Below are 22,786 nucleotides of genomic sequence, written 5' to 3'. Positions count from 1 at the left end.
ACACAGATTAGTAATAATAACCATAACACAGATTAGTAATAATAACTGTAGCACAGATTAGAGATCTCTTGACGAAACCATGACGCAGAATTCGTACGGCGGAAAATGAAATAAATAAACAAAATAAAAGTAATGATAACTGTACCACAGATTAGTAATAATAACTGTACAACTGATTAGTAATAACAAGTGTTAGCTTTAGTTAGATTTGTTTTACTTAATACGTAGTCCCAAAGCTAGAGTGAGTAGCATTCGTTTCTCAGTCATGTTATTGGGTATTTCCTTTTGCTGTTTTATCGTAACTATAATAAAATAATCTACAATAGTTGCAAAATGTACATTTCAGATATTTTAATCAATGCATAATTCATGATCTTTGATGTTACAGATGTCACCAAAGAAATGGTCAAAGAATACCTTTGGCTGGGCGAGAGCAGAGGTGTTGGGTGCCCTTGTTAATGCAGTTTTCCTAGTTGCATTGTGTTTTTCTATAACAGTTGAAGCTTGTAAAAGGTAAGCATTGTGCAGAAGATAAATTGGTTTATTCAGTAATTTAACAAGGAAAAAAAGTTGCTTTTTTGTAATATCGTTTGAATATATTTACTCATAATACAGTTGTTGTTTTCATTATATATTAAATGTGTATCCATCGTGTTTTTAAACCTTCCACAGGATTGTCAATGATTCAGAACATAAATAGTGAGTTCTGTTGTATGCAGTGGTATCATTCAAGTCGTTCGATAACCAGTTCTGTAATTATAATCAGCTTAGTATTAATATTATTATATTATGTATTTGTATGTTGTCATTAGGGACTCGATTTTTGTATCGGTTGACGTCAAATGCAACACAACAATTTTAGTTTGACAGCAAACTAAATGCATGTTACAGAAAGGAACGGCGTCTGCACATCCTTCGAATTACATTGTACATTTCCATTGATGAGTTGCTGTAGCAAAATAGTGTCATGTTTCAACTGCAGCATTCTCGGTTGTCTCTTTAAAGGCTAGAAAGAAAAAAGAGTATATGTAGTCGATCTTCTAAAATAGTGGTGTGCTAGAGAATATATTTCGTTAGTATTAGATCTAGAAATAGAAAGACAGTTTAACAACAGGTTCGGGTGATCCGGCTGAATGATATCACTGATTGCATTGATTAAAAGTATTGTTAAATATTCAGTCCACTGCTGAAGAATCAAGTTCCATTGCAATACCATTCCCTGTATATATTGTCGAGTAATATGAAACTTTAACGCTCATGTCGGTTTCCCTTTGTAATTCCAAATCAGTATAAGTAAGTGTTGTGAAGTATATCTCAGACGCTGAAGAAAAATGGGGAAATGTAATTTATATGCCATCATGGAATGCATGTCGAGTAAATTCGCCGCAAACTTTTGACTTACTGAACCACCAATGTTAAAGAAAACCGAAACACGGTTATTTTGCACATTTCATCATACATCTCTTTATGAGTAAGTATTAAATAGCAGTTTGTTACATTTAAACTACCCTGTTTTTAAGGACAACAAATTTAAGTAAAACTTTGTAAGGGTGTCTGTCGGTCATGAAAGTCAAGAGATTTAGCTTTCGGCTCACGTTTTTTTATCTGTACAAATCAAAGTACAGAGTGGAAAATTTTGCTTTATAAAACGTCAAAATTCGGCACCAAAAATGTCTATGATCGGCTTAAGAAGCTAACCAAATCACAAGCAAAGCGCGCTTCTATCGCATTCATGAAAATTCGGCCTAATTCGCGTCCAAAATTGCTCTTGAGAATGTTACGAAATTTTATGACTTGGTAAAGAAAAGTCACGAACTTTCATTTTGGAATTTTAGTAGACACCCTGTTTATGTAATATTGGAAAAACGTTTTAGAGAAAGATTGGATATGTTACAAAAATCAATCGAGAATGACTAGATTCACGGAGGAATAATAGAAACGTTTCAAAAATGCCGATCCTCCAGTCAGTAATACCTTTGTTCAGGATGACCACCAATATCTAAAACTATTATTCATCATGATTGTTTAAAGGCAAGGCAGCGTCCAAGAAAGATTACCTTAAAATAATACAACGCTAGATAAATTATTAGCAGAAGGGCTTTATGTTCCAAAGAAAAGAAAGAAAAACAAAACAATGTTACAGTGTATCAACGCATATAAAGCATTATCCTTGAAAACATTGGGTTTATGCGAAACATTTTTTAAAAAAATAAAACACTAACCAAGCAGAATTCAATGGTTCCTGTTTCGTGTCGTTCACTCCACTCTAAGATGAGATATTAGATTTAAACTGAGCTTCAAGTTATATAAACCCTCTAAAACAAGTGTAAAAAAAAATCACTTTTAAAGAGCTTCACTTAAAAACACCCATTTGAAGGGTTAATCCATTACTACCTGGCGAAATACGAAAGAACGATCGTTCGCAAAACTTCATATTCATCTGATTTAGCACCATCATATTTTTATTCTTTAATAACGACATTGGAAATTCTACTGTGACGGCAACGGCAAATTCGTAGTGAAATTACATAATATGCTGACAGATATGGTCCAGAAATCTCAGTATATGGAACGAATAGTAGCATTGGTACTTTGTACGAAGTGAAGAGTGCTTCCTAAAGACCTTCATGTGGAAGTTTCTGACATTTTCGTGGCAACCCTTACTCATCGTACTTGAATGTCATGAATTAGGATTTTTTTTTATTTATCTATTTATTTAGTGAAGAAAATTGTACAAGATATAGAAAATCAGACTGGGTTGTGTATAAAATTGTGATATTTCTACTTCCTTATATGTTTGGATTCCCTTGTATGCGTCAAAGATATAAACAAAACAAACAAACAAAAAAAAAAAAAACTTTACAACTCTCCAACCTTGAATAGTCCTTTCTTCATTTTGATGTTTTTACGAAAGAAAAGATTATATCCAGTTTCAGTTGGATTGGATTGGATTGATTTATTTGTACACCTTCAGAATTGTCTTAAGAATTATAAACTGCTGATAAACTTCTGTATTCTTTCTAAAATTAGTCATCAGAAACACGCGATAAGTCATTGACCGGTTTCCAAACTTATATGCTTTCGAAAGGAAGTAGTTCCCACATATATGTATTTGTGTACTGAAAATTCGATAAAATCAATTTTATATTCAACCTAAGGTTAGTAAACAAAATCAATAAATTAAAAAGTCTGAGAAAAAAAATATTGGTAATCGACTTGTTGCGAAGGTTCTAAATAAACTTCAAAAAAGGCATTTGCCGAAAGTAGTATTTCTTAAACAGTAAACTAAATTAATTCCTTACTTAAGAGTTCCTTTTTTGTGTCTCTATTTCTAATCTTGTTTATTGTCTTATGCTAAAAATCAAGCAGTACTATAAGTAGCCGCAAAATGCGCTTGTAAGTATATGTTGTACAAAGAACTAATGCTACATTGTAAACTCTCTCTCTCTCGGAATGAATAAGCCTTTCGACTTTTGTATAATTTTACATACTATTATATATCAAACTAACGGCTTCGGTTACTTCTCTATTAGATATTAATATAGTGTGTTTCAAAACAACACCGACAACGTTTGGGCATGATTCCTGACACCAACATAAGACAGAAAGTGTAAGCCAACCTGGGTGTACAAATGCTTCCTTTCGGAGTTATAGGCTGCAGAAAACATGAAAAAATGAACTTTAGAGGTCCATAGCTCCAATACTATGGGACCTACTATATTCGGATCAAGACTTTATTTAGGAACTAGTATGTCTCCTATCCAAATATCATGTTTCAGAATTCTGCGGCACTTCCGCAACAACTTCTATAGAGGTAGTTTGTGAGTACCGGTACTTCAAATTATATGCCCGTAGCCAAACTCCCGCTATAAAAATTGTTGCGTGAGAACTTTAGGATTCTGAAACATGGATATTTGGATAGGGTACGTACTAGTTCTCATGTGAAGTCTTGATCCGACTGCGGTAGGTCCCATAATTTTGGAACTATAAACCTTTAAAGTTCATTTTTTTTTCATGTTTTCTGCAGCCTAGGACTCCGAAAGGAAGCATTTATGCACCCAAATTGGTCTGTACTTTTTGTCTTATCTTGGTGTCAGAAATCAGCTTCCAAACGTTGTCGTTGTTGTTTTGAAACACCCTGTATTTCACTGCTCCGATTTCTAACCATTATACTTAAGATTCAGGTGATCAGTAAAGTCCACAGAATGTGGATGATCAATAAAATCCGTCAGGTGTAAGGAAATAATAAACCAGAAATGGCAAACAAAATGAGATTTTTTAAAATAGCAGTTTACATTGCAAAAATTATTACATTTGATGTATTTTAATGTCTTAATTTACCTAAAACTCGTGTCAAATACATTAATCTATTTTAACGATTCTAAATAGTACTAGGTTCCGCGGTGGCTCAGTAGATCGTTCACCTCTGATTCTTGGGGTTCCGGGTTCGATCCCAGTCCCCGCCAAGTGAACTTTGTGGTGGACAAACACCGTGTGCGTGGGTTTCCTCGGGGTTCTCCCGTTTCCTCCCACTTTCTTTATTCCACCATTTCATTCATTGCTCATCATCACTGTCTCCTTTAACCTTGCCGGCATAAGCATGGAACGTAAAACTCAGATTTCATTTTCATTTTCTAAATAGTACTAGTAAGTATGACTTCGAAAGTACCAGTAACCAGAACACATCGAAACGAAGAAAAATAAAATTATAAATCTTAGCTATATTAGAATCATAAACCTAACTGCAGAGAAAATATGCTAATGAATACCGTGAACGAAAACTAAGGCTTTAAAAAAAAATAACTCGGTCCATATTATGTAAACTATACCTTGACACGCGATAAAGTATCATCCAATACAGCACATAATTCACTTCTGATTGCATGGTATCACATTTTCTTCGGTTGTCCATACGTAAGACATGTTGTCTGTCCGTTAAGATACATTTGAAGCGTGAGAACAATTGTGCAACGCAAGCACGTCACAACCTTGGGATTTGTAGCAATATAAACCGTGCTTTCCATGTATTTGTTAGATTAATGATAATCCATTACATTCCATGCTTCACTTGTGATCTGTATTCCACGGTAAAGCGGACAATGTGACTTGTATTTCCGATAGAAAGGTAAATAAAACTTCAGAAAGATCCATAATATGGCATGTATGGTCAATAATCACAATAAATAGTGTGTATTTAAGATTTCTTATAAAAGTGGTAAAGTATACTGTCGACCTTGAGTGATGAGTAACTGTATCAGTCTTCAACTCCAAACTGTGGATATCTTATCCAAGCACTTGTACTCCATATAGACCATCTTGTCATCTTCTAATAGTTCATGTCTGTCTTATCAGTACTTGATTACAATGGCTACATCACGTTGGTCATTCTATTTCCATAATTAAAGGCAATGATACCCACTGAGTAGACACATGTATAGTTACTAACCACTTCTTTGTACCTCATTAAGAAGTTTATAGATGGCGTCCACTTCTATTGTTTCACTTATGAAGTTAAAGTTGTTCCATCATTTTAAAATGCAAAAATTATTAGTGATACTAATTCATTAAGTTGTTGTAATCATGTATTAAGTAATTCTAAGTAAACATCTTTAATATTGGAACTGTTTGAAAGAATAATGGTAACCATAGTGTAACACAAACAAACAAATTATGTATTTGTTTTAATTTTGTTTGTTTTATTTTCATTGTTGGTGAGTATAAAAAGTATCACTAAAAAATAATGTAATACAGCTTGACATTCCAACTCCGAATCTGAGAAGTGCCGGATTGTGAGTGGTTATTTATACGCTGTGTTTATATATATATCAGAAAAATGACTACCTATACAATTCTTTCAAAAAAGAAAATTAAACACTAAATGTGTTTAGAGATTACAGAGTTGCCAGAATAACATTTCCCCAAAATCTAAGTTAAAGCGACAACTAGAGGAACGAACTCAACTGCATTTGATAGCGTTATCATGTTGTTTTAATATCCTACGAACTACTTTTTAAATAATATAATAATTTAATTTTAATAACTGTATGTTAAAACTATTTTGTTTATTACAAACTAAATACAACTATTATTTAAAAATTAGTTCACAGGATACCAAGACAAGATGATACGTAATCAAATGCAGTTGAGTTCGTTCTTCTAGTCGCTGCCTTATCTTAGATTTTGGGGGAATTGTTAATCTGGCAACATTTGTAATTTCTATGGATAGTAACGCTCAAAATTCTTTAGGTTTATATTATTAGTTGTAGAATAGCATTATCTATGATTGTGGTAAGTTGCATTTCATTATCTCCTTTCGCGTATGAATAAACAAGCAAAAGGAAAGTGGTAAATTTTGTATTATTTTTAGTATGTCAGGCTCTTAAAGAAGATAAAGTAGCTTTGAAACATACAGATAGGTACTATATCGGAACACAGGCTCACATGTTAATGTTCTTAGGCTGAAAGTAGACTATACTAAAGTAAAATGAAACTAATGGAACAGATGGTCAGTAGGAATGTAGGAGAACGGTGGAGTAGTAAAGGAAGAAAAAAATGTACAAATAACATAGGAGAAAAGAGAGAGGAGTTGGAAAATAAAATTACAAACTAATGAATAAATTAGCAAAAATAATAATTGAAAATATATAAATATTATACACGAAGTAGGACGTGTTCTTTATGCAAATCTGCACAGTTTCCTTGGCATATTATTAAATAACTGTCGTGAAGAGGCCATAGGCTTTTTAAAGTTCTTTTCACGAGCACGGCGGGTAGTTGGCGTAGATTAAGAATAAGTGAACCGCTACAAAATTATTAGCTACATTCTGCCTTTTCGATAAGATCCACTTTTAGTATCTTGAAAAACAATATTTTATGAGACATTGCATTTCTCGGACCACATTTACTTTAGAAGGGCATTCATTTAGAATGTTTCTCAATTACCCTCAATGCTTTTAATGTTGCCTATGGTTCTACATGTTTTTTTCTTCTCGCGATTTGTAACCAAATATAAAATTGAAATATATATTACGGTGAAAAATATTGGAGTAATTACTAAAAAAGTTTCATCCACATTGTATTCGCATTATGAACTTGAGATGGGTTAAGCTTCAATATTTTCTTTCGTTTAAGTAGTAATAATAACTGAAGTTATGTACAATTCTCTCTTGGTATATTCTTGCAATCTGTTTGTTCGTTTCAGGTTCATAGAAGTGGAGCATATTGAGAAACCAAAGTTACTTGTAGTTGTTGGATCATTAGGCCTTTTTGTAAATATTGTTGGGTTGTTCTTATTTCATGGTATGTATTTCTGCATTTATAATTACCTCTATATTAATTTTTATTATTTACGGTTGTAGATATGATATTTATTAGTATGATATTTAATACTAACTGTGGATTGGTTATGCGGTTAAAACTACAAAATATATACGTTGAAAATCACTGAAGTTAATGCAGCTGCAAGTTTAAGTATCATTGGATTGAAAATTTTGAAACTTACGGGAGATGTGTTGCAGATCACTGTTTCAGTACCAGTATACAGGATAGAACATTTTCAATTGCCAATTTTGAAAATAGTATACTCGGCCCAAGAGATAATGCAACTCCATTTTTTTTTTTTTTTTTTTTTTGTGTGTGTGTGTGTTAATTTTATTTTATTTTATTTTTCTTCGCTATGCGTACCACCAGGGTTTCTACTGGTCAGGAAAGTCGAGGAAATTTGTAAAATATATTTTTTCTAACATTAGTAGTACACTAATTTCATCTTAGCCAACCATTATAATACCTATTTGGTTTTTATTGCTGTTTTTTCTTCTACATGCTATTTTGTTTGTATTGCTGTTTATTTTATCTCGTAAATGCAATGCTTTCTTTTTGTTTCAGGTTTATCTCTATAGCATAAATGTTCTCATATATAAATATTCACCGTTATTTATTCCTTATTTATTTATATGTCAACGTCATCCGATACTTGTTATGAAAGTCAAGGAATTTCCTTTCAAAGTTCAGGGAAGGTCAGAGAGAAGTCAGGGAAATAAGATTTCTCCAGATCAATAGAAACCCTGACCACGCATACTTTACTTCTGAGCTTTGTGTGCATATAGTACACTCGTGAATCACTATGCCTGGTAAATAGTTAATTGGCTAGAGTACATGGGCGGACGTTGACGAAAGACTTGTGTAGTCAGCTTTGTGACTGCTAAACGCGCAAGAGGTTCTAGTTTGGTGCGATATCGGCATGATAGGAGAAATCGGTCAGTACTGTTTTGAAATGCCAAACTGCAAAGCAACGCCAGTGACCAGAAAGACATTGTTACACGGTGTGCAAGTTTCCCATTCCAGATCTGTGAAATCAATGACAATTACGAGATAGTTGGTACCACAAGATGGGACACACATGTCTCAGCATAAGGGCATTGCGGCAATTCTTTCCAGGTCACATTATTTCAGTGACATTCTTGTGGCCCACAGTTTCTCAGACGTGTTCCTTTGGTAGTATTCGAAGGACAAAATGTTTACAGTCGTATGTACGGAAAGTATGGAAAAGCTGTAGGTACGATTCAGGTAGAAGATTAGGAATATAACCCCGGTTGTCTTTGACGACATTGTGCAAAGTATTCGTAATCGTCTTGTGCAATGTATTCCAAACCGAAGTAGCCATTTGCGAGACATGAGCAAATGCATCCAAAGCACAGTTTATATTGTATATATGTAAATAGACAAGTGTAAAGACAACGAAAAAAATAAAATATTTGGAGTTGCGTTGTCTCGAGGGTTATCAGGTGTTCTAAAAACGGCGTCCACGGACAACAGAGCGCCATTCTTCAGGCCAAAATAAGGGTATATCCTCCAGGGCTGCCTTCAACCGCTATAGAGAATCAAAATTTCACCATGTGGCAACGTCGCAGATTAACGTGAACCATTAGTATTGCTCTACGAATCTATCAAGCAATTATTCTAATGCCACATTGACTTGATCCCTAGTCTTCCGTTGCAAGCGCTGCTATCGGCTGAAGGAATTCCACTCGCTTTCTCTCGCTTAGCAACAGCTGAACCCTTATTAGCTCAACGCGTGGGTGTGTGAGGGTGAGAGCTTTAGTTCACATTTTCGCCACGGCTCAAGACATTTTGGCAGCACAATACCAAGATTGTTACACTAATAAGTGGTGATAATGTCAACGCCTATCAACTTGAAATGCTATCTATAAAGAATCGATGTAACTATTTGATGGATTGGTAGATCTACTGGATGTACTGTATGGCTTTTTATCTGCGACGTTGCCACATAGTGCAATTTGCCTCTCCAGACGAGGACCTCTGCTTTATTTTGACTTCTAGACTAGCATTATGTGATCCGTAGGCACCATTTTTAGAACACTCGGTATATAATGTTTCAAAATGCATAAACGAACATGTTTCATTCTGTATGTTATTCTTTTTCTAGACAAGTGTCCCCACCTTTCGTGCAAAAAATGTAGACTTTATTTTCGTTAGGAATACTTGTATTTTGGATTCCGTGTCCTACGTTCACGTCTTAAATAGCCTCGAAGCTGACAATAGGCGTTAAGCTGCAAACGAAATAACAGATGGATTAAGGATCATTTTCCATTTTCCTTGATCTCCTGAGGGGATAGTTCGCTAAATGTGCGTAAATCATATATTTTCTGAATCTTTGTTCCATTCTACGTATCCTGCATTGGTATGTCATGGGGAAGGGCCTGAACTATGAGCATTTGAAAAGTACTCTGAAATCTGCATTTTAAAAAATATCAGTGGACGTACCTTGCAGAATGGGCATGGTAACTAAAAGGTTAAATATTTTTACAGTTAAAAGTCTCAGTTCAAGTAAATTTTGCTGGCCAGCTACTCTGTGTTTATTGTGCATGTAGTTTAAATAGACAACAAACCATTTGGCCATCACTGGTCTACACAAAAGCTTGGCACATTCTGTTTTGTATTATTGGTTTCTTTGCTGTGAATCTAATTTTTAAACAAGCAAAACCTTTAAAGGTACATTTTATTAGTGCTTTATTTCTATGTACCAAAGAAAACAATATTAGTACTATATATTAAATTCCTTTGTTTTAAATATCTATAATATTTCTTACTTTTTTACAGAGCACGGAAGCTCATCGCACGGTCATTCCCATGGCGGAATCTCAAGGAGCCGGACAAGGTTGTCTCACTTAGTAGCGACAGATGATAATGAAAATGACGAGACGTTTACTCCTCCGACAAGTCCCATGGACAGCAAGCTGGACAAGGACGGTTCGTCGTCGCAGATGAACATGCGCGGCGTATTTCTTCATGTTCTCGCCGATGCTTTTGGTTCAGTTATTGTAATCATATCAGCAACTATTGTTTGGCTCACTAATTGGCAGTACAAATACTACATTGACCCAGCATTGAGTGTCCTCATGGTTATGTTAATTTTGCGATCTGTGTGGCCACTTTGTAAGTGCAAGTTTCTGTAATATTTTATGTTTGTATTTTTTTTCTGTTTCTCTTTGTTTGTTCTTGAATTAACACGTAGACGAACTAAGTAATAATGTAAGGGACACGGCTTGTGAAATTTTTCCATATACTTTTTTTTTTTCATTGTCTAATCAACTCGTAGTATTACATGAGTCCAGTTATACAAGTATATACCGTGTTCACTCACTTAATAGTCGCTCTTTCTCTACCAATTTTTTAATGCGAAAATCCAACTGCGACTATTACGCGAGGAAAGCTGCCATTCAATTATCGCTACGATCAAAACAATTTCGAATTTTGATACATACAGCATTATGTCAATATAAAAATTTTAATATAGCCTACATACGGTAAAATATTAAAACGTGTAAAAATTAAACTCGTAACTTAGCGATTCGTTGGAGAGAAAAAAGTCGTCTTGGCATTGGCACGAAAGAACGATATATTTACATAATCGGGGAACACATAAGTAACAACTACGTAACATCACTAAGAGGAAACACATACGCACAAGAAGTGTCAGAGACTGTCTACCAGCCAGGAAGTGATTTTTGGAATCACAACTAGATGTTTGAAACCCTCGAAGCAGTACGAGGGAATGTCAGAACAGACGACGTGATTGTAAACAGGTGCCATACTTGGAGGGTGGCGCACATAATGGAGGGTTTAAGTAGGTTGCCTGATCTCTGTTGACAAGTGGGTCACGATGTTACGTGAAAGTAAACACGAAAAGTTCGTTTGCCCGAAATCGCACAAGATAAGCACTTTCGAAGAAAGTCTTGTCCACAAAGACAAAAGTCCCGTAGGCTGCTACTTTTATGCGGGGAAATTTTTTGGCAGATGTTTTTACGTCAAACTTAAGGTGCGACTATTACGCGAGTAAACACGGTAATATCGGATGGTTCAAGAAAATGATACTATTCTTCCAGATAAGTATTATACAAGAACAGTTGCTGATACAATACCAGAAAACGAAATTTAACAGTAAATGTGATAAGTACAGCAAGTCTCTCTTGAATTGGTGTGTGCCAAGTGACAGATGTTTTCACATTCACTATTTTTCGTGATTTAATGCAATTGCAGGTAAGTACGATGTCAAGTACAACATGGACGATTTTGCTAAGAAAAGTTAATCATTATCGCTTGTATCATATATAAAGCACCTAGAAGTATGAAGAAAATTGTAAGCTGATGTGGGCCTTTCTCCGTAAATGAAAGTAGTAAAAAGAAATCTGTCTTCGGAAATTACAGCAGTCTAAAGCAGAGAGACGTTATATCTCCTGAAATTTTTGTAAAATTTCGGTTAAGAATACGCGATAGGCAATATTTCATTGCTGGAGACCCCGCTAAGTCAGAAACAAAAGCCCACTAAATCATCTTATCCTCTTCGAAGTTCATCCAGACAAAATTATTATCAGCCAGCCCTAATTATCTTCGTCTTCCCAAATATTACTACAGTCATAGAACGTTTCCCTCTAGTGCTGGGTCGATCCCAGCTCGCGCCAAGTGAACTTTGTAGTGGACAAACACCGTTACGTGAATTTCCTCCCACTTTCTTCATTCCACATTTTCACTCATTTCTCGTCATCACCATCTCCTTTAGCCTAACCGCCATAACGTGGGACGTAAAACTCAAAGATGTCATTTCCAAAACTTACTAATAAGAATTCTATTTTACATGATAAATCAAGAAAATAAGCGATTTTATATCACCTATTATAGGTGAAAATTCAGTTAAATATAAAGAGAGAGAAAAAAAGCACTGGAACGACATCCAGACCGAGGTTTCCAGGTTTCCGTGTGGATTTGCTGACCATTATACTTCCCAGTCTGCTTCCTGAACAGTCGTACATTCTATTACTCTTAAATGTGGTGCTCAACCACTCAAATCACATGAACTGTACCACAACTCCTGTACTATACTCATGTAGGAATATGTTATTTACTGTTGTGGATCACTGCGCCCATTATCAAATAGTTAGTTGTATAACTTTTTTTTTTCTGTAAGAGCTGTCTCAACAGTGCTCAGTTTTCTTATTCATACAGCACAACAGATAAATAGTTTGTGTACATTTTAAAAGAAAAAGTTACAAATTACGCGTATAATAATAGTTGTTTCTTATTTATGAAAAACGAGAAGTATATTGTCTTTTATTTCTTTGTGTGATAAAAATATTACGATATTATTCCAAGAAACAGATTTATTTATAATATAATAATAATATAAACGTATTTTTCTGTTTCAGTGCAAGAATCAGCTTTAATTTTACTCCAGACTGTTCCAACACATATACAAGTGGACGCCATCCAGAAGAGACTTCTGGATAATGTTGACGGTGTGCTGGCTGTTCACGAATTCCATGTGTGGCAGCTAGCTGGTGATAGGATAATCGCTTCTGCACATATACGGTAAGTAAATGAAACTAAACTGACACGTGATTATAACCATTAAATTAAATTCAGGAGCAGCGTCTAAATATTCATTCATGCTAAAAATTTCCATATAGACCCCCACGTTTGTGAGCGGCATATTTATTTACACAAACACACTTTGGTGTTTAATCACATATGATAGCTTCCGTTATATAATGGAAAAGTAATTTCGGGTATAGTTAAGGTTACCTGAAAACAAAATACATAAACCTTACCATTATGGATAGTTTGTAACAAATATAATATTGCAAATACAATAGCTTAAATTTCACTAATGTTTCCATTGTAATGTATTATTGGAATTTCAATTGTTGTGAAAAATTTTCTTTTATTGGTATAGTTACGCTTTCAGGCAACATGCTGAGAAAACTAAATAGTAAAAACATATTTCTCAGTAAATAGTTGGTAATAAGTACAGAAGCTTTAAATACACAACTTATGAATCCTTTTCACTAATAATTCTAAGTAATAAGTGTGATTTGTTTCAAAAATTTTCTGTCTGTAAAGATTCCTTAAGTCTGGTCCTTTTGATGTGATGATCCATTACATATGTTGAATTTACTTATTCATTTATGGTTTTATCAGAAAACACAGGGATCATCGCATTGAAATTATATCTCAGATTCAATGTACACTTGGGAAATTTTGGACAACGCTTGGATTTTTCAGGTTATACGGTAAATTCGGTGTATGTAAATGACAGTTAAAACTCGGTGACTTCGATTAGAATAGTGATCGAAATTCACAGTAGGCAAAGGTATAATGGTCCAACAAGTTGCAAAGCTTCTCACTAGATTACAAGTACGTTTTTGAATGTTAATGATAACTTAAAAACAATAGGGAATATTAAAAATGTAGAAACCAAACCAGTAGTATCTGGAAAATGTTATTAAATAAACTAATAACCTTTTCTTAAACCAGGAATTTGGGTGCACACATTGTGACGTCATAACTGGTGGACACCCAAATTTCTACACTATATGAAAAGTCTTGAAAATAGTTATTAATTCTTATAATAGCGTTTTCTAGATATTATCGAGCGTTCTTTCTACATTTTTCATAGGGAGTGAGCTGGCGATTAGTCTTCCTGGGCCATGTTTTTTTCCTGTTATTTTTCATTTTAATCGATGATGAAATGAATTGACGCATAATATGACACGTGACTTTACCATTGGCGCCTAGTTTTACAGACTTATTTGTTAAATTTTAAATCTTTACCTAATAATTTTGTTTAAATTTTTTTGTTGATAATTTTATTTTGTATTACGCAAATTAAACAGGTATATTGCGAATTTCAATACATATATTACATTTTAGTGTATCTTGGAAAAATTAAAGATTTACGAAAAATATGGTAGAATTACGATTGTTTAGTAAAAAGTTCAAAACTTTCAATATGTTATCACAAGGTAATAAATCATGTTCAGAAGTGTCCATTGAAAAATAAAATTTTCAGTTTTAACCCAATCAGAACCAACGGCCAGCTACAAGTAACAGGCTGCAAAAACAGATGGCCGGGTCTGTGAGACTTGACGCCAGTGCCGCCGGGTTAGTGTGTCTCATAATATTTACTAATAACAGAAGGAAACAACTGATTTTTTAAACACCATATCCTCCGTATGTGCGAATTGTATAACACACAAAGAGTGAAAAAGTGACTGAATGGACCGCAACTCGAACCCGGGACCTCCATCATACAGTGCCGATGCGTTAACCACTACGCCATCCAGTCCGCTTCCCAGAACAGCCACTCACTCTCGAGATCGATGCTCTCATCTACCACACATGATCTGGTTGTCTCGAGAAGTGGACTGGGTGGCGTAGGGGTACGCGAATCGGCACAGTGTGATGGAGGTCCCGGGTTCGAGTCCACGTCCAGTCAGTCACTTTTTCACTCCTTATATGTTACAGAATTCGTATCTATAAGGGATTTTTTTTTTTAACGGTTGTTTCCTTCTTTCAGTAGTATATATGAAATCACAACCGTTGTAAGGTGCTCGGGATATGGATACAAGATTGTCCAGTTCCAGCAGGGGACTGTGGTACAGCCCAAGTGGTCCGAGATGAACAGCGACCTCGTAAGTGAAAGAATGAGTGGCTGTTTCGGGAGGCGGACTGGGTGGTGTAGTGGTTAACGCATCGGCACGGTATGCTTGAGGTCCCGGGTTCGTGTCCCGGTCCAGTCAGTCACTTTTTCACTCTTCATGTGTCATCATATTAAGTTACCGATCAGTTTCGATAAGTAATCGTATCATCATCATTGACTAAATCTCAGCCTCAACTGACATGACACTAATATCGTGAATTTTTACCAGTATCTTCAGATACCTAATCTGGTTACTACTTTATTAGAACAAGGATAAATAAGTGTCTTATGCAAAAAGTGCATTCTGATACTAGTTTCTCATATAGAACTATTTGTATTTACCTTCGTAATAATAAAGTGGTAACCAGATTCATTTGAACGATACTGGTTAAGTATCAAGATGGTAAAGTTAGTGCAGGGTGTCTATTGATACTGGAAATACTTGAATCATACTGGAATTTAATTTTGATACTGGAAATACTGGAATTTTGATCCACGTACTGAAAAAATCATGAAACTGGTCAATAATACTTTTTTTTTTTTTTTTTTTTTTGTAATTGTTTTAATAGTCTTAGCAACAAGTTGGTATCCATTGAGATTGTAATTTTTTCCAAAGCAAGAGTTGTGTACTTATTACATAATTAGGAAGAAGGCAACTGGATCTAAACGGTCGTGCCTATGAAGGTGGTGTCCAATTGGAGGCCGAAATGAAATGAAATGAGTTTTGTACATTTTGTAATTAGACATTTAAAGCATTAGGTGGTGTGGAGGGCTGTGAGGGGAGTTGGGAGACGCTTTAAAAATGTTAAAAAAAAGATTGTTTTTTTAAAAAATCAAGGCTAACTAAATTTGTTAAAAACACAATGTTCATTTGATGGTAAAACAATTATAAAATCCATGGTTGTAAAACCATGATGACGGACATCGATTTGTTTTTCTAAGAAATGAAAATGGACTTTTGTCTTAATTTGTAAATAGGTTTATATGGAAATTTAGCACTGGAAGACTCATCTATTGCAATACAAACAAGAACATAGTTTGAACACTGTTACAGGAAATTTGATCAAACGCAAATGGAGTTTCAAGGTTGTGCGTAGCGTGGCGCATGCTGTAGTGTAACATTTTCGTGCATTTCTTCGTAGTATGTGAATGGATTTTGGTTGTGTATGGTTAGTCGTAATCAGTCGGAGGAACAGTTGAGTGATTTTTGGTATTACAGTGATTTGTTATGTACATGTTTGTACAACTTAGTTTTAAATGTAAGTGAAAGATATTTAAAATTAAAATTGTATATCAATAATAATTTAATATTATGAACATATCACGAATTAACGTCTGATGAAGATAACGTTACGTTATTGAAACTGTTATTACTTGTTTTAATTTTAATAAATAAGTACCTACTTTGATCATTATAAACCTGAAATCATTAAGTATGTGATTATTAGTAAAAGTTCACAAATGTTTAAAAAATCATTATATTAGGTACTAAAATTTTGCTGATAATTATACAGAATATACTGGAATTTTGAAAATGAAACACAGTAGACACCCTGTAGTGCCATCAAAAATAAGGTGGATTAACAGTTGAGGTTTCGATTTAACCACTGCAGAAGATAGAATAAACTATCGAACTACTTTGTAACATAAGTTAATGTCACGACGCTTTCTGAGGGAACTCCAATATTAATTGTTTCCTGTCAGCTCATTACAGCTACCGATAGTGACTAATCTTCAATGTAAACTGTATTTTAGTTTTATAGAAATTTTTATTAAGAGAACACATATTATAAGTAGGGCCCGGAAGTTAAGGAAAAATCCTCTTTTTTTACGAGTGTCCGAAGACAAGGCTGAATATAATACATGTTCATTTTGGATCAATGTAGGCCAGAAAATGATGGATTTTATTTGTCCTTTTTTTGTCTTTTTCGGCGTTTTTGTGTTTATTGGTCTTTTTTAAAGCTTTTAGTAGGTCTTAACGTCTTTTTTTGCCCTTTCATCTTTCGAGTTAATGACCAGTAAATTTATTGTCGAATCACCACCACCTCTTAAACATCTTTTCTTTTGTAAAGAAAATTCAAAAGATAAGACTTTCTTCAACGACTGGACTGATAAGACCAGATCTGCAACAATCACAGGTCAGATAAGGAGGCGTAACAATGTCCTCCAGCAAAGGAGGCAGGGGGTGGGGAAGTTTTCTTATTTTAGTTTGGACTTCAGTTTGTGGAAGGAGGACAGACCGTTAACCTACCAGAAACTTGTATTTCTGGAGCATTATATCCATTAAATGTGTAATTTTAATTAAATTGAGTCTTATTTTTACGTCCTTTCTTCCCAGTTTTTAGGTCCTTTTTATAGAAATTTTTAGGTCTTTTTATAGGTCCTTTTTGGGCAATTTTTAGGTCTTCAACTTCCGAGCCCGAATTATAAGTAATAAAAAAATTGTTACCAATAAATCCTCCCGTGGGAAAACAAAATATTCTTCAGACTTATCGGAACAAGCTGGTTCATCTTCAGCTGTGAGGTAACAAGGATAAAAATGTATGAGAGAAATATGGTATGGACAAAGGAGTACGTACCACCAAATAAATATAACGTGAGAGATGAATAGTGAAAAACCACGAGCAGAGCATAATGCGAAAGAATTAGCTGAGTTGAAGGAAGCGGATGTCTATATTACGTCATTATTGCCAGATCTAAAATATACATCTCAACCACTAAAGACGGAACTAGCTTATTGTTCCGATACGGTTGGAGAATATTTAGTTTTCCCACGGAAGGATTTATTGGTAAGTAACCAATTTAGTGTTAATTTGAATCATCCTCTCAAGCGCCTACACAATTTTAATAATTTTAATACATATTATATCTTGATCTGTACTGATTGTTTTAATGTTTTACAGGTGCAGAAATCTTTCTGAATACATGAAGATAGCGGAAAAAGTGAAAGAGTTCTTCCACAATGAAGGCATTCACTCTACTACGATTCAACCGGAATTTATAGAAGTAAGTATTGAAAAACGGTATCATGCATAAATGGGCGGCAATTTCCTATTGAAAACTATGACCCAGGGGTAGGGAAACAGTATTTGAGACTGTGTAATGTACAGTATTGTCAGATTTAAAAATAGTGTTACTAGCATTCTTCTGTTTTTCTGACTGGTAAATTAACATTCCATGGTAGTGTTCTGTAGACCCACAGTTTTCTGCAATCAATTAAGTGTACCAACAGTATATTCCGTCTTCACTCTAATATATCTATAAAACCAATAGGGGTAGAAATTATTACCATTTCCGGTTTCAAAACTAATTGGGAAAAAAAATAACGCCATACGAAGCAAACTTCTTCAGATGGCGTACACGTGACATTGCTATTTGTTTCAAAAATATGAAGTTCGTATACAATATCTGTAGTCTCAAAGTAACAAATAGCACTAAATTCTTCTGTCCCCATCCTCTCTCTGACACACACACTCTTTAGTTCCGATTACAATAAAAATATTGTTGTCAGATAAACTCACTTCTGTGGAACTATAATACTTGAAGTAATACGACCTAATAGGTGACACAAGCTTGGCTAGATAATGGCGTGGCCACCCTCCGCGTAATTATTTCTGGCTTTCTAAACCGGATTCTTACCTCTTCATTCAAGATAACCCTCCAATTCACTCATGATGCTAGATCAACACCGAGAGATCTTTGCCTCCACCAAGAATTGAATTCAATCATGCTTACCAAAGGCCTTGCGCTTTGTTTCGGCTACAAGATAATCTCTGTATATAAAATGAAAAGTCCTGACTCACTGATAAGCCCTAGGCCAAACTGAATGCTCTAGTGTGTAAAAGGAGAAATCCTGAGTAACTGGTCAACATCTAGGCAAAACTGCGTACTCGAATGTATTAGAGAAGAAATCCTGACTGGCTGATTAACTCCTGGGCCAAACTGCGTACTCAAATGTATAAAAGGAGAAATCCTGACTGGCTAGTTAACTCCTAGGCCAAACTGCGTACTCTAGTATATGAAAGGAGAAATCCTGACTGGCTGGTCAGTGCCTAGACCAAACTGCGTACTCAAGTGTATAAAAGGAGAAATCCTGACTGGCTGGTTAACTCCTAGGCCAAACTGCGTACTCTAATGTATAAAAGGAGAAATCCTGACTGGTTAGTCAGCGCCTAGGCCAAACTGTTTAAGCTAGAAACTTGAAATTTGGCCAAGTGCATAGGATTTGGTAATACATACGTAAGATACCACTGAGGAAGAATTTTTGGAAATTCAGTGAGGAAGGGAAAGAAATAAGGGTGACAATTATTAAAATAAACATACCTCGGAATCCGAATCCCTTTGATATTTGGACATTTCACTTAAAATAATTAAATACGTATATCTTTGTTTTTAGATGTTTGACCTAAAGTGGAAGAAAAAGGAGTGGACCCTGTTCATTATTAAATAGTTCAGGCAAGTTCTGTGTGAAAGATTCAGAAGGAAGAACGCAAAATACTGCTCTCAGTAACACGTATAATAAATCTATTGTATATTGTTCGCGTAGCTAATGTTCCAGTTATAACGGGGTGCTATTTTACTGAAATGTAAATGGAAGGTAGGGGATGATTGCCGCTCATATACTTGCTTTAGTTTAACATGCTATATTAAAGTGTGAATTTTAGGTAATGCTGGTTTTAAACTCGTATTTATTTGTTGAAATAGAGTTTTATTGTGTTTGTAGCGCATTGCAGTTTAAGTGCTTTGACAACTTTACATCAGATCTTGACATACTTAACTTTTGTACTTTTTTCATAGACAGATACTAAACTCGATTTTTCATTGCTGTATTTGAAGTTGATTCAAGTACGGTTGAATAATTTGTTTGTACAAACAACATTTGTGTGTGAAATTTTTGTCTACCGATCAAAATCTAGTGATTTAGTGAGTGATCTTTCAACGAATTTGTAAGATGTGTTTCCTATAATAAAAATTTTATCTCTGAGCTGTAAGTTGAAGATTACAGAAAAGTAACCAAAATAATAGAGTTGGGTTTAAAAAGAAATTCGCCTTCTAACATAATAGGAATACAGAATCGAGATTAGTATCTGTGTCTAATAAAAATGTATTCCTTGTGTGACATGTCTAATATGTAATGGGAGTTATAATTTGTACGTTTTAAGTGTGTAATGTATCAGTGTAATAACCATGGCTTTAATTTCTGCAATTGGGTAGATACTTCTCATTAAATTTGTGTTAACTGCTGAATGCATGATTTATGCGCATTTCTGAACAAACTCGTAAATAAGCTGGTTGTTGAGTTAGTGTCTGGTGGGATAGTTGTTTACAGGGTACGTAGTTAATGAATGCGTGCGTGCGTGCTTGCTTGCTTACTTCAGGCTTTCCAATGCTCCTATATTTACTATTTTTCCTATATATTTGCGTCTCTTCCTATACACTCCTATATTTCCTACATTTTAACGAAACCTCCTGTATTTTTGTGACATTGCTACTTCCACTTGTGAAAATAACATCGTCTAAAGCCGACCATAGACTTTTTGTGAATTTTGACGTTTTTTAGAGCAAAATTTTCCGGTCTATACTTATATTTGTACAGATAAAAAAACTCGTGACCCAAAAGCTAAATTTTGTGACTTTTTCTTGAACTTCATGACCGTTTTCTGATTTCGTGACTTCTTCATGACTTTCCTGGCCGATAGACACCCTGAATATACAGTTAGCGCTAAAAGTATTCATACGCCTACAAAATGGAACAAAAATAAACTAGTTTCGTCATATTCATTAAGGTATATGAAGTAGTGATTTTGACATAAATACTTTATTTAGGTGTATCAATAACTTTTGCACTAAATGTAGGCAAATAATTGTAGAATATGTTACATATAGTCAAATCTTACCTTAAAAGCGCCAGGTGCAGTGATGAAATTATTCACATCTTGAAGACATACTTACAAACACTGATTTTCTGATAGAGATCCTTTTTGCACTTTCCTTATGGTCGTTGCTTAGTACTGGTAAGCTACGTACGAAGACACTAAGAAATTCGGATAAAATTTTGCAACGAAATAATCACCAATTTTGTTATATTTAAAGTATGTTCATGTAACAATTGGTGTAATTTCCAAGTATTTTCTTATTATTTATTTATTTATTTCTCCTGTTGGATAATTGAAATGTTCCTTTTTCACAGCTTCACGAAACCTCCTATATTTTTTCGTTGTGATTTCCTATATTTATTTTCATTAGCATTGGAAAGCCTGTTCTTGCACACACACACACACACACATATATATATATATATATATATATATAGATATAGTGGTGGATCCAGGATATGATCAAGGGAGGGCTAAACCATAGTTTGCAGCTTTATCCAGTGTAAAGCAGGATTGAAGCCCATTTTATCCAGTGTATACCTGAGTGTCAACGGGGCTATAGCCCTCTTGGATCCGCGCGTGTATATATATATATAATGTTAACCACATGTAACAGTATCTCGCTTATAGCATGCCGTTTGTTGTGAGTATATCTTTGCATTATGGTTATGACATTGTTATGAATGATTTCTATTAACCTGGAAAGCTTGAAAGTTCCTTTCTGTCTCTGACTCGTGCCTTTTGGTATTGAGTCAATGATTTCTCTTTCCAACATTATTTCTTCTTGCACCATATCCGGCTCTGTGGCTTCAGTGATTTTACTTTCATGATAATATATGTGACTCACATCATCTTCCTAATTAATGTAATTTTTTTCTTACCTATGCGAATTATTCATACCTCATATTTCTTCATGCTTCGAAGCGTGGTCTGTGGATAATATATGTCTGATTTTCGTTGGTATATCCATGTGACGGAAGATATGTCACAACAGGAGAATGGCGCGGAGCCGACTCGTACATTTGAAAGTTGAATATTCCGCAGAGGCGAAAGTTTTGAGTGAATTGCGGGTGAGAAATCGGAACAGAATAGGACGCCATTTCATAAGAACGCCATCACAGTTACAATTGACAGTTGAAGCTGTGAAATCTTGTTTTCTGTGTTTGTAGTTATTACGAAATGAAACAAACAAACTATTTGCTGAGCAAAACAATATATTCACATAAAAAAATACATACGTGTTACAGTTTTGCCAACTAACACTTATGTAGTTTTTTATGTGAATATATTGTTTTGCTCAGCGAATAGTTTGTTTGTGTTTAAGTATATACAAAGCAATGCTCCTACTTATGGAAAATATCACGAAACGAAGTTACAAAAGTACTGCGGTTTTTCAGATAACACTGCATTGTTAGCCGAAACTTTCCGTTTCGGAATACCATTTTAGTTTGGAGTAAGATATTTGGCATAATTTGCAATGTATTGAATGTCAAACATGGTACTCCACAGTCAGTGTGTATGCCCAATAGCTTGCAGAGTATGAGGGAAGAATTTGAGCGTAGTCCACGACACTCGTATAACGGTGCATTGATACCCACGGAGACCATCTATCTGATGCAATTTTCAAGAAAAACTTGTAAGTTGTTGGTAATAAAATGTCATACTTCAATGACATTCAGTTTTCTTTTCTTTCATCATCTGTAGACATATCCAATATATCAATCGTCTCCGCGCCACTCTGTATAACAGTTTCCACTTCAGAACATTGGATTTTTACATTCTAATGTTTCTTTTGAATGCTCTTTAGTCTAGCTTAATGCTTACATCCAGAGGAATTTTTGTCTGAAGTAAATAAGTAGATATTCACTTAATTCCATATTTTTTATTTTTGTCATTGACTTCCTTGCTAAGTTGT

General features: G+C 34.6%; 1 protein-coding gene across 3 annotated transcripts in view; it reads left to right on the top strand.

Moving 5' to 3' along the window:
• ZnT63C (solute carrier family 30 member 1) overlaps positions 1 to 22,786 on the top strand; it is a 281,272-nt gene that overhangs the window by 209,972 nt on the left and 48,514 nt on the right. For all 3 annotated transcript variants that reach the window (XM_081739115.1, XM_081739113.1, XM_081739114.1), the window contains exons 4-8: positions 389 to 513; positions 7,202 to 7,299; positions 10,120 to 10,455; positions 12,723 to 12,885; positions 17,899 to 18,001. In XM_081739115.1, coding sequence (XP_081595241.1) covers positions 389 to 513; positions 7,202 to 7,299; positions 10,120 to 10,455; positions 12,723 to 12,885; positions 17,899 to 18,001 — 825 coding nt within the window. The remainder of the gene's footprint in view (positions 1 to 388; positions 514 to 7,201; positions 7,300 to 10,119; positions 10,456 to 12,722; positions 12,886 to 17,898; positions 18,002 to 22,786) is intronic.

The sequence above is a fragment of the Thermobia domestica genome, chromosome 14 (genome assembly GCF_964235325.1).
Source record: "Thermobia domestica chromosome 14, izTheDome1.hap1.1, whole genome shotgun sequence".
NCBI classification, from domain to species: domain Eukaryota; kingdom Metazoa; phylum Arthropoda; class Insecta; order Zygentoma; family Lepismatidae; genus Thermobia; species Thermobia domestica.
Note: the sequence above shows the minus strand (reverse complement) of the source record. Positions and strands in the feature narration are given on the sequence as shown.